The sequence below is a fragment of the Alligator sinensis genome, unplaced genomic scaffold (genome assembly GCF_000455745.1).
Source record: "Alligator sinensis unplaced genomic scaffold, ASM45574v1 scaffold323_2, whole genome shotgun sequence".
NCBI classification, from domain to species: Eukaryota; Metazoa; Chordata; order Crocodylia; family Alligatoridae; genus Alligator; species Alligator sinensis.
Genome location: NW_005842392.1, coordinates 297,216 through 309,395, shown reverse-complemented (window position 1 = coordinate 309,395; position 12,180 = coordinate 297,216). Strand labels below are relative to the sequence as shown.

Genomic DNA, 12,180 nt, shown 5'->3' with positions numbered 1-12,180 from the left:
CAGGTCTGTGAAAATGCAAAGGCATGGCAGTAAGGATCAGAGGCCATGGGAGACATTAGGTATGAGACAGATAGGTGTGGGGGGGAAAGGTGGGAATGTAGACCTGGTGATAATATGTAGAGAGGTTGCCTGGGGTTATTGGATGGTAGGCAGGTTATAATGTGCCATAGATCCAATGTCTATAATCTCAAAATCTCAAAAGGGCTTTCACTCAACAAGGACACTCCTCCAGAGAGTTAGATCACACTTTTGAAAGACACGCCCCCCCGCCCCTCGTCCCCTGGATACCATGCAAAGAATTGCTGCAGTACAAAAAGAAAATCCCCACGAATTGCAGATCATTAGTTATGACATATCATCCCTCCCTGGAACCTATATGGAAAGTCCTCAAACAACTGCAACCCATACTAGAAGAAGACCCATTCTTAAAGAGATCTTCCCAGAACCACCCATCCTAACCTTCAAACAAGCATTGAACCTTGCTAACCTCATCACCAGAAGCAAACTTCCTATGGACCAAAGCGCACTGAATGGATCCAGACCATGCTGGGACAAAAAATATAAAACCTGCCAACACATCTCCACCACTCCCACAATAACTACACCCCACAACAGAACCATCAGCATTCCTGGATCTTATACCTGCAGCTCCAGAAACTGAATACATCTCATCCAGCTCGCTAACTGCCCTGATGAAAAATATGTTGGAGAAACCAAACAACAACCATGCACCTGAATGAATGCACACCGAAAATCTATCAAAGACAAAAATACCCAATTACCTGTGGGAGCACACGTCTCACACGACAGCCACTCTTTCTCCAATCTCTCAGCAATAATCCTCAAAGGGAATTTAGAAAACACCTGTCATAGACAAGCCTACGAACTTCACTTCCTAAATCTACTAGATAAAAAAAACCAATGAACTAAATCAAGATATTGGATTTATGGCACATAAGGTACCTCTACATGTCACCGCATGGTGACATTGCTATAGCACCATGCTTGAGTACTTCCAAAAGTCACTGTAGCAGTGCGCTCTAGCCAGGGAGCACATTACTACAGTGACGTAGCTGGCAGTCACGTATAGACATACAATCGGTACGTTGCCTTATCGCGCCATACAGTGACAGTGCATCACTCTGTCACCATAGGGTGAAGTGCAGATGCACCCATTATAACCTGCCTGTCATCCAATTAACCCCGGGTAACCTCTCTACATTTTACCAGGTACGTTCTATCACCAGGTCTATGTTCCTCCCTTTTCTCTCTACCCCCAACCTGTTTCACACCTATTGTCTCTCATTGCCCCTGATCCTCACTGCCATGCATTTGTATTTTCACAGACCTGCATTTTGCATATTGCAGGAGAACACAAAACAACAACAGACTCTCCCTATGCCTGAAGAAGGGTGCTTGTGCCTGGAAGCATGTAAAGAACAGTCTTATGGACTCTTGAGGATTGGGTGTCCCTTTGAGGTACCCATTTTATGGAAAGGATAATTTATATGAGCATATCATCTATAACCAGGTCCTTCAAAAGTAATGAACACTCCTAGAATACAGTAAAATTAGTGGATGTTGCAGGTGCCCAGTGCCTTACAAAATCAGCTACAAAGAGAATGAATTGCAGACAAAGCAGCATAACACAGGATTGCAAAATTCCAGTTGGCTGCTCTGATTTCATGAGAACTTCCTTTGAAAAAGCCCCATAAATTTATTTGGAGAAGAGTTGTGGGCAGGGAAGTGGGGAAGAAAAGAGGGAACTTTACTTGAAAGCTTATAGCATTTAGAAAATGGTACCATCTTTGTAGAGGTTTTTAATTATTATTATCATTCTGAATAAGAGATATCATTAACACAGATTGCCATTTTCTTTCAAACTCTATCAGGATACCTCTGTGTAGTCACGAGCACATCTGCATTAATATTTAGTACTTATTGACAAAGTATATTGTATTAGTGCTAAAAGCTCCCTCAGTTTTATGCCAGGCTCTGTATAAACACATAACAGAAAAGCAAGCCCTGCCTCAAAAAGCATAGGTTTTCCTTACATCCAGTCAGCTCAAATTGCTTTGCAAAGGAGAGCAAGACTCATTAGACACATTTTACAGTGGGGAAAATGAGACAAAAAGAGTTCAGGGGACTTGCTGAAGGCTACGCAGGGAGTTATCGGCAGAACTACTCAAAAGCTCACATCCACGTATGGCTAACTGTATCTCTTTCACTATGGACCAGATCTGTGATCTGGGTTGCATCAGTATGTGTGATGATCTGTGAATCTGTGTACCATATGTTAGGCTTTCAAATGTGTGCATCATTTCTCCGTAGGCTGAATATAATTTTATTTTGTATAGTTTCCTTTTATACAAACTGCCCTCCAAAATGCCTTAAAAAATCATTCAGCTATAAGAGCAGAGAGGAAGAGAGCTCAAAACACGTGAGCATGTTTTCCAGATGAGACTGGGAATGTCATGTACAAAGTGGTAGGATGATGCAGGAGACTGTGCCAAACAGCAGAAGCTTCAGAAAAGTTTCTTGCTTCAAATGTGCCACAGCAGCATAAGGGTCACAGCTAAGAGCATTGTTAGATGGCTTGGAGAAATTGAGAACAGGAGGAGCAGAGAGAGGATGGCTGCAGGAAAGTTGAAGCAAGAGCCTGTGGGTTTTAAAAGCGGGGCAATTAGGTGATAAGATCTTGAGTTACGCAAGGAGGCATCAGAGCCTTCAGAATACAGAGAATGGGGGTAATGTGACAGTGCTTCTTGGTGTGTGGGAAGAGGAGGGCAGCAGTATCACGTGCATGCTGTTGTCTGGAGAGCTGAGACTTGGGAAGTTCATTATAGGTGCGTTGCACTTAGTGTCCTTGGAAAGACTTATGGGCAGGCAGTCTGTGCTGTCCAGTATACTCTTAAATGTTACGTTCTCACCCAGCTATCAAACTGTGTGACTAAGGGGACCTTTCTTATGATTAAAAAAAATAAATAAACACCCTGTGACAGCTGTTTGATTGCCCTTTTCTTAAGGATTCAGTTTAGGAGTTGGGGGAGACCATTGTAATCCTATCATTGCTTCATTAGACAGCAGAAAAGTAACAAAGAATTACCAGTACTTCCCAGATTCAGACTGTGCCTCACCAAAAAAGAAACCAGTGCCCACAGAAAGGTAGCGGGGATGTTCTTTTAAGGAAAGTACACAAGTGAGAATCAAAGGTCATGGTATTGCTTCTATCACAGACTGCATAATCCTGGATGAGTCAGGTGGGGCCTGATCCTGAGAATCAGAGTTTCTCGAGTTAAACACTGTATGTGGGTTTTCCAGAGAGCTGGATAACTGCAAGATCATTAATAACAGCTGTAATGATGCAAAACAAAGTAAAGTGATCCAAAAATATTGAGGGGTTGAGAGAGAGAGAGAGAGAGAGAGTCTGTAAGGAAGAGCTGCATCTGACTTAAAATAGAACTGTATCCAAAATTTAGTCTGAGCTACAGAATAAACCAGTATGTATACTGCCGCCTAATAATACAGCGTGCTGCTAATAATGTGAGCATCTGAGTGTCTCAGCAAGACTTGAAGCTATTAATGAATGCAGCCTCCCAATTCCAATCTGTGACAGGTAATTATTGCTGTCATTTGGCCCAAGTGGTTAGTTGATTTACACAGTCTTCTAGGTTGCATCTTTATGGAAGAGAAAATGATGAGGGAGTCAAGTACTTCGATGATGGAGGCAGGTACTTCTTTAGTGCACTCCTGCTTATTTATAAAGCATGTTCATAAAATCTCATTTGCTTTGTTCCAGTGACAACCAAACAGCAGAAGACAGTTTTGTTGTTCACTGTTACAAGCCTCTTTCCAGTCAGCCCTCTACACAAGCTCATTCTCATAGCTCTTCTCGAGGTTACATTTACAAGTGTTTCTCTGACTGTCCCTCGAGCTTCCTTACTGCTGCCTTAGGCCTGGTCACCCCTTACCTTGTTCAGCTGCGGTACCTCAGAATTAATACTGTTTCTCAATAGATGCTCTTGCTGTCATTAATATGAACCTTGCTGGTTTTTCTACAGGCATTGCCTTATGTGTGTCTCCTCATTGCGATGCTCTTCTTCATCTATGCCATTATTGGCATGCAGGTAAAGTTTGGACTTCAGTCTTGAACATGAGAACATAGGATTTGCTATGCAGAACAAATTGGATTAGATACTGGGAGAGCCACCTTACAGTAGTGAACCTCTGCTTGGTGTTTTAGTTTGGGGGAAGGAGTTTTTTTCATTAACTCAGTTCCAGAATAGAAGAGGTGCCACGAAGGCAAAATGCCACCTTTCTATCCCCATCCCCACATCTTGTGCTAACAGAAGACAGATATACCAATACATTCACCCTGGGCATGCTAAATGAGTGTTACTTGCATCTCTCTCATTTCTTGGGGACTAATCTTAGCCTGGGCATATAGCAGCTGTAACTCTTTTTGCAATCAGTGAAAGTCACACCTGCCTATGGTAGTGGTGGTGGTCTGGATATCAGTGAAGCAGGTTGTCCTGTATTCTCATGTTTGATAATTTTTTCTTTCACACTACCTTCTGCCTCTTCCTCCCCACAAGTTACTCCTATTTTGCATATCTTGCATTTTGCAAGATACAGTGTCACTCTCTCCCCATAACATAAGAATGTAAGAAGTGCCATACTGGGTCAGATTAATGGTCCATCTAGCCCAGTCTCCCATCTCTGACATTGGCAGAAGTGGATGCTAGAGGGAGAATATTAAACTGGATAGATTTAGAGTGATCTATCCCCTATTCAATACCCTCCTTGGCAGCCACCATTATTCATTTACAGATGCCAGGGGAAACATCTCCAGTCATTCCATTCAATAGCTATTAATAGACTGTAGTAGCATACCCAGGTTCAAAAAGGGACTAGACAATCTCCATTTACCACCTCCAGTGGCAGTGAATTCCATATGTTAACTATGTATTGCATAAAAAGTACTTTCCCTTGTTAGTTTTAAACCTGTCTCCTACTAATTTCAGTGGGTGTCCCTACTTCTAGTATTCGGAGACTTGGTGAACAACAATTTCCTGTTCATTTGGTCCACACCCTTCATGATTTTATAAACCTCTATTTATCTCTCCTCAGCCTTCTCCTTTCTAAACTAAAGAGTCCTAGCATTTTTACTGTCTTCCAGTATGGCAACTTCTTCATACCCCTGATCATTTTTGTATTTTTTCTAATTCTACTACATCCTTTTTGAAACGTGGAGACCAGAACTGCACAATGTATTTGAGATGGAGGTGCCATGGATTTGTAAAATGACATGATGATGATCTCTGTTTTGTTTTCTATTCCCTTCTTAATGATGCCCAACATTTAATGGCTTTTTTTTTGGTTGCCTCTGCACATTGTGCTGATGTTTTTAGAAAGCTATCTACAATGACTCTAGGGTCTCTTTCCTGAGTTGTAACAGCTAGTTCAGAACCCAACATATAGTTGAGGTAATTTTTTCCCAGGTGCTTGACCTTGTTCTTGTCAACACTGAAATTCATCTGCCTTTTTTTTTTTTTTTTTGCTCCTCGCTTTGGTTGGTGAGGTCTTTCTGCTGCTTCTCTCCATCAGTTTGGAATTGGACTACCCAGAATAATTTGGTATCGTCTGCAAACTTGGAGATTTCACTGTGTGCCCTTATTTCCCGGTCACTGATGAAAATGTTGAACAAAATTAGGCCCAACACAGATCCCTGTGGAACACCACATTTGACCTCCCTCCAGCCTCAAAAGTGATCATTTAGCCTCACCCGTTTCTTCCTACCTTTTAATTAGTCCATGAACAAAACTTCCCTCCAATCCTGCAGCACTGATTTTTTTTTTTAAAGCCTTTGGTGAAGGACCTTGTCAAAAGCTTTTTGAAAGTCCGAATATATTATGTTAACTGGATCCCCCTTGGCCACATCAGCTTTATGACCAGTTACACCAGTTTGTCACATTTCTCATGGCTTACATCATTATTGACTCTGGCTCAGAGATTCCTATGGAAACTTCCTCCAGACTGTAACTGGCCTTAATTGCTTTTGTTTTCTTTTTCAGGTATTTGGAAACATTGCACTAGATGATGATTCCTCAATTAATCGACACAATAACTTCAGAACGTTCTTGCAAGCCCTGATGCTACTGTTCAGGTAAATAAAATACAAAATAAAAAGGTTTAGGTTTTCAATACAGATAATTAAGCTGCTGTATTCTCCGTTCGGTAGAGCATGCAACTTTCAAAACTTCCACTTTCTGCTCTTTTTATTCCTGGGCAATTCCACTAGAAATATATCTGCCAAACGTTGAAAGCAAATTGTTTCTGTTTCCTTCCAGCTGTGTTCATAATACTTAAATTTTGCTTTTATGTTATGTTTGCACCATGACTGACTTAAATTTTAACCTTTCAAAGCTATACCTTGTTCAGAACGTGTCTATTTTCATATAGGCTCAGTTTCATTTGAAAAGCAGCGTGTTTTCATGTGAAAAGTTAGTGAAATATAGCATTCTTTCCCACCAAACATGAAGCAATTTTCATGGATCTAACAAAATAACCAAAAAACGCTCCAGAGTCGATAGTTTGTGTCCATTTCACTTATACATGTATGTGTGCGCGCGCTATGTGCACACCAAATGGTTAATATTTACATAACAGTACTTCTAGCACCAGTGTCATGGCTACAGTCAACAAGTGAAATTATATTGTAATGATGTCATGCTTGTAACTCAATAGTCTATTGGGGGTTTTGATTAGCATAATTTCTATGCAGCCAGATAATGAAATTAGCTTTCTCCAGTTCACTCATGCAATTTAAAATAATAAATTGAAATTAATCCTTTCATCTTAACAAAATCAGTTTTTTCAATCTTGTTCCTGGACCTTTTTGTCCAAGTTCTGGTTCACGGCTCGTGATATAGCCCACTTTTCACCGCAGCGACACTGCAGAAGGTTACAGAGCCAGTTTAACCAGCTACTTGAGGATCCTTCCAGCATACGGTGAATTTCTGGGTAGTAAAGCCTTTGTCTGGTGATCACCAGTCATTGTGTCTCGCATAACTTATTAGAACCTCAAGGCTGATCTAATTTGCATTTAGGTCCCAAAACCGCTTTAGAGAAAAGACCAAGACACATGAGTGGAGTACTGAGTTGGAAGTTTTCCATGAGAATACATCAACGCTCAGGCATCTTTATCCATTACTTTCCCCCTTCATTGATATTTATTAGAATTTGTAATACCTAAGTGGAAAAACAAATCGAAGAGTAAAGATGTTCAGACTTTTCCAGTGAGCTTAAGTCATCATAGTATCATAGTAGCTAGGGTCAGGAGGGACCTGAACAGATCATCTAGCCCGACCCCCTGCCACAGACAGGAATGAATGCTGGGTTCACAAGACCCCAGACAGGTGATCGTCCAACCTCCTCTTGAATATGCCCAAGGTAGGGGCGAGGACCACTTCCCTGGGAAGTTGGTTCCAGATTTTGGCCACCCTAACTGTAAAATATTGCCTTCTGATTTCTAACCTAAACCTATTCTCCAACACCTTATGACCATTGTTCCTCGTCACCCGAGGTGGTGCTAGGGAGAAAAGAGCTCTGCCTATTTGCTGTTGATCTCCCCTGATGAGTTTGTAGGCAGCCACCAGGTGCCCCCTCAGCCTCCTCTTGCTGAGGCTGAACAGGTTCAGGTCCCTCAGTCTCTCCTTGTAGGGCCTGTCCTGCTGCCGTCTCACCAAGTGGGTGGCCCTCCTCTGAACCCTCTCCAGGCTGGCCACATCCCTTTTGAAGTGCGGCGCCCAGTACTGGATGCAGTACTCCAACTGCGGCCTGACCAAAGTCGCATAGAGGGGGAGGATCACCTCTCTGGACCGGCTTGAGATGCACCTTTGGATGCATGACAAGGTATGGCTGGCCTTGCTGGCTGCGGTCTGGCATTGGCGGCTCATGTTCATCTTCACTTATTAAGTCATGGTATTAGCAATATTTTATGAACACTTCACAGTCACTTTCCATGGGTGAAGACATTTATACAATGGGTAGAGGTATCCGAGACTTAAGCTCCTTCCATAAGTTACGGGCCTGATACAGAAATTATTGAACAAATATTTCTGGCCTGTGTTAGGCAAGAAGGCAGAGTAGATAATAACAATGGCCCCATCTAGCTTTAAAACCCATTAATCTGTGAATTATGGAGTTTCAGAATCTCGTTCATTTTATAAAAGAAGGTTCAGAGGAGGCAAACAGTGACTGCACTAAGAGCAAAAGCACATTAACTGAATCCTTCTGGAACTCAGTGTGCTTGTATGCTTGTGTTTATATGTATGTATGTGTGCACGTGTGGGTTTATGTTGTCCCTTACTTGCTTGGGCTTCTTTTAGTTTTGTTCCCCTAGAATCAAACATGGCAGCTGGATTCACTCTGGGAACGTATAAACTTATTCTTACATCTTACTGAAGGAACTGCTGTCATGCGTAAAATGAGAAGAGGGAGAGGAGGTGGGAACAGATTAAAGAACAACCCAGGAGACTGTCATAAAAAATGTATCTGTGTCAGAGTAATCGACCACAGCATTCAGATGCTTTTGCATCTGCTTGAAATGATGGATTGAGATAGAAGAGTCTACTTTTGTTTCACTTTCTCTCCATTGGGTTTCCAGCTACCATCAAGGCAGAGCTGTTTGGGATTTTTTTTTTCACTTGTTTGATTACATTTGTCCTTTGTACATGACTTATTTAAATGAATTGGTCTTGCTTTTCAGAAACAGAATAAGTTTACCCTGTCTGAGCTGTTAGGTTTATTTTGATTCCCAATGACATGAAAGAAAGTTTTCCTTTGCTTTTTCTTTCCTTTTCCAAAGTTGCCAATGAAGCAGATACAGTACATACCAGTAGAGGCTTCTAATTCATGTTAACACTATTCCCTTCTACAGAGCCTTCCATCAAAGAATTACAAGTATTTGATATATGTTCAATAAGCCACCTGGTGCTCCATGCTTTGAGTCTAACCAAGGGTGCCTGGAGTTCAAATAGGTTGAGAACCACTGAATTACAGAAAAAGGTATTTAGCTGTCTGACAGTATACCTTGCAAACAAGGAATGTGGTTATCTAGGCAAGCTTAAAGGAACTTTATGAAGAGGTAGTAAGTAATGCATTTTTTTACTCCTGTACACAAGCAGGCAATGGAAGGAGGAGTTTGTGTGTAACAGAATCTGGTAACACTATTCAAACTAGAACTTAAATGGTTAGATAGGGTCTGTACTGTTGCTTTGACATGCTACCCAGTGAAAGGGCACTCAGTGGTCTGATTAGCTTCGATCGTGTATTCTGCTGGGGTCAAAACTACTCACTCACCCTTTCACTGTAACTTTGTCCCCACCTGCAGGAGTGCTACAGGGGAAGGCTGGCATGAGATCATGTTGTCATGCCTCAGTAACAGAGCCTGTGATCCACGATCTGGCCTCACCAAAGATGAATGTGGAAGTGACTTTGCCTATTTTTACTTTGTCTCTTTCATCTTCCTCTGCTCCTTTCTGGTAAGTCAATCCCACCCTTTTATTTCCTTCCACATTAGCAAGCTGCAGGCTTTATATCAGTCCTCCCTAACTCCACTGGTTCCCTTCCCACTTAACACAGAGCAGGTCCCTCTTGCCCTCTCTGTATCCTTGTTTCCTGCTGCTCTCTAATTATGATTTATACAACATTAGAAGACAATTCCATTAAAAAGCATTTATTATCATAGTGATAAAACCCCTGTAATACCCAAAGAGATAATTTAGTAATTAGTTTAATGTGAAGGTCTTCATCTTTCTCCCGGTGGGGGGTCTCATTTTTGGAATTAAACATTAATCTGTTTTGTCTCAACTCATAACAGGGTCTTTTGAAGAATGGGATTGGGAATGGGGAGGGGCTCAGAGCAGAAGGGACACTATTGATTCTGAATTGCTTTAAGAAACATTCTGGAAAGTGCTGTGTTGGTTTGATGGTTTTGACTGCTACTTTATTCATTCTTTTTTTTTTTATAAATAAAATGTCCATAATTATCCAGTGATGACAGTCGGGAAATCTTCAGGCACAAAAGTGAAAAGAACTCACGGATCTACTGTACTTGATTCAGGTCATAGTTTTTGAGGCAGGACTAAAAATGATCTTTTAACTAGTGCTACCACGTTTTGCAGAACCCTTTTCATTCTTGGGGCCTGTTTCCCCATTCTGGGACACAGGAGAACTTGGTAAAAAAAAAAAAAATGAATAAACACAGAAACTGAAGGAATAAAAATCACAGCTTTGAACTTTACTAGAACCAAATGCGTTGTCCCCTACATATGACTCCTGACTGTATTCTGGAACACAGAAATGAGTTTCCTGTAAGTTAAGATCTGTTTATGAGTCAGAATTCCTAAATATAGTTAATCCCTGCTACCCACAGAAATATCCTTATGGGAAAATTAACTTCAAATGGCAGAGGGACATACCACCTCAGAGAAATGGTCACCATTGGGCCCCTTGCCCAGCTGGCACCCTCTTCATGACATATGGCATATGACACCTTCCTGCAAGTATTAAAATTCTTAGAACCCTGCAAATTTATAAAAAGTTATGGCTCCATTTACAGATTCCTTTAGAACTCCAGTGCTTTAAAGCACAAATCTTTCCTTATACAAATCCCTAATGTAGCATTAGACAGTCTCTGTGTTATTTTAAAGTCCATTAACTTTCTTACAGTTTCTTTTTTTTCCCCCCTAATGAAAAAAAAAAATCTTGCCAAATCACATTTACTTCCACACCCAAAGAAGAGTAGCAAAACTGGGGGCTGTTGCACATCTGTGCAATATGCAGCCCTGCATGAATTTATTCTTTGAGTCAATGCTCCCAGGAGCATTACGGGACTATACCCTTAGTTCATTGGCAGGGAATGCAAAGAGCCCACAAGGGAGACCAAAGCACTCCAAAAATAGAATGTGAAAAGCAAAGCAGCTGGAGTGTTACTGGACAGACCTGTAACTCTCTGGAGCCATAACTTTTTAAAATGCATTTGGCACTTCATTGCAATAAAACATGTGGTTCCCCACAAATGATTAAATCATTCTAGAGCAGCAGGCTTGCCAGCAGGGTGTGGGTTTATGATTTGTTAGATCTTGTTACATCATAGATTTGGGGAAAATTATGTAACTTATTTGTTTTTCATGTTGTTTTAGATTCTTTATAGGTGTCCAGTCTGACATCATATTCCCTCTTTAATTTACACCCTTTTATGAATGGAATGAAAAAAATGTGGCCACTTTAGAAGCTGCTATATAGCAGGCAAATAAAACCTGTATAGGTCCAGGCTGCCATTTGGAGGGATGCAGAACACCCAGGTGGGACAAAAACGTCTCAGAGTTTCCCCGTGTACAGAGGGATTTTAGCTGCTGACTCAGAAATCCCGTCACAGAACTTCAGAGCATAGGACAGAGGAAAACTGAATTCTGTTCTTGGCATTATTATTGAGTAAAGTCACTTCACCCTTCTCTGCCTCAGTTTTCCCACCTATAAAATGGTGTTAGTGAGGCCATTTAGTGAGTTCTTTGAGGTACCTACCTGGATGAAGTTTGAATTCATATTAAAATTGTACATTAGCATGGTAGTAAATTAGAGTTTCTAGTTGTCTTTATTAGTGGCTCTTGAATTAATGGCAATAACACATCATATGCACAAACAACCACCAAAATCCATACCCCTCACCCAGCCAAGAATACCGAGTAGACTCCAAATCCTTTTAAATTACACAAATGCAAACCCCAAACTTAATTGTCTGATTTCATTTTAATGACTTGCAGATGCTGCTCAGCTGGAGACCACTAAATTCAGTTTAATTTTGTTGATCACAGCCAGTGAACTTGCAAACTGCTCCTCTGCAGTGTTTTGTTTTCTCAATGTAATGCCAATAGGCAGCACCCACATCCGAACATCAACACCGCTCTGTGAACAGAGCAGAAATACAGAATGCTGCTCTGTGCCAGTCAGGTCATTATCCAGCACAGGGGCATCAGCTTCATCTTCTCCATGAGGGACTAACATGTTCTTACCTCCCTTTGTGACCTCCTTATTATAGGATGACCTTCCTATTCCTGTTGCAGCCTGACTCATTCCCACTGAAGTATGGTTGGAGTGCTGTAGCCATGAGGGTCC

At 41.3% G+C, this 12,180-nt stretch overlaps 1 protein-coding gene across 1 annotated transcript in view; it reads left to right on the top strand.

Annotated features, from left to right (window-relative positions):
* CACNA1B (calcium voltage-gated channel subunit alpha1 B) overlaps window positions 1-12,180 on the top strand; it is a gene marked incomplete at its 5' end in the record, with an annotated part of 468,581 nt that overhangs the window by 410,957 nt on the left and 45,444 nt on the right. Inside the window, 3 exons of the mRNA XM_025211184.1 lie at window positions 4,062-4,127; window positions 6,075-6,166; window positions 9,395-9,545. Coding sequence (XP_025066969.1) covers window positions 4,062-4,127; window positions 6,075-6,166; window positions 9,395-9,545 — 309 coding nt within the window. The remainder of the gene's footprint in view (window positions 1-4,061; window positions 4,128-6,074; window positions 6,167-9,394; window positions 9,546-12,180) is intronic.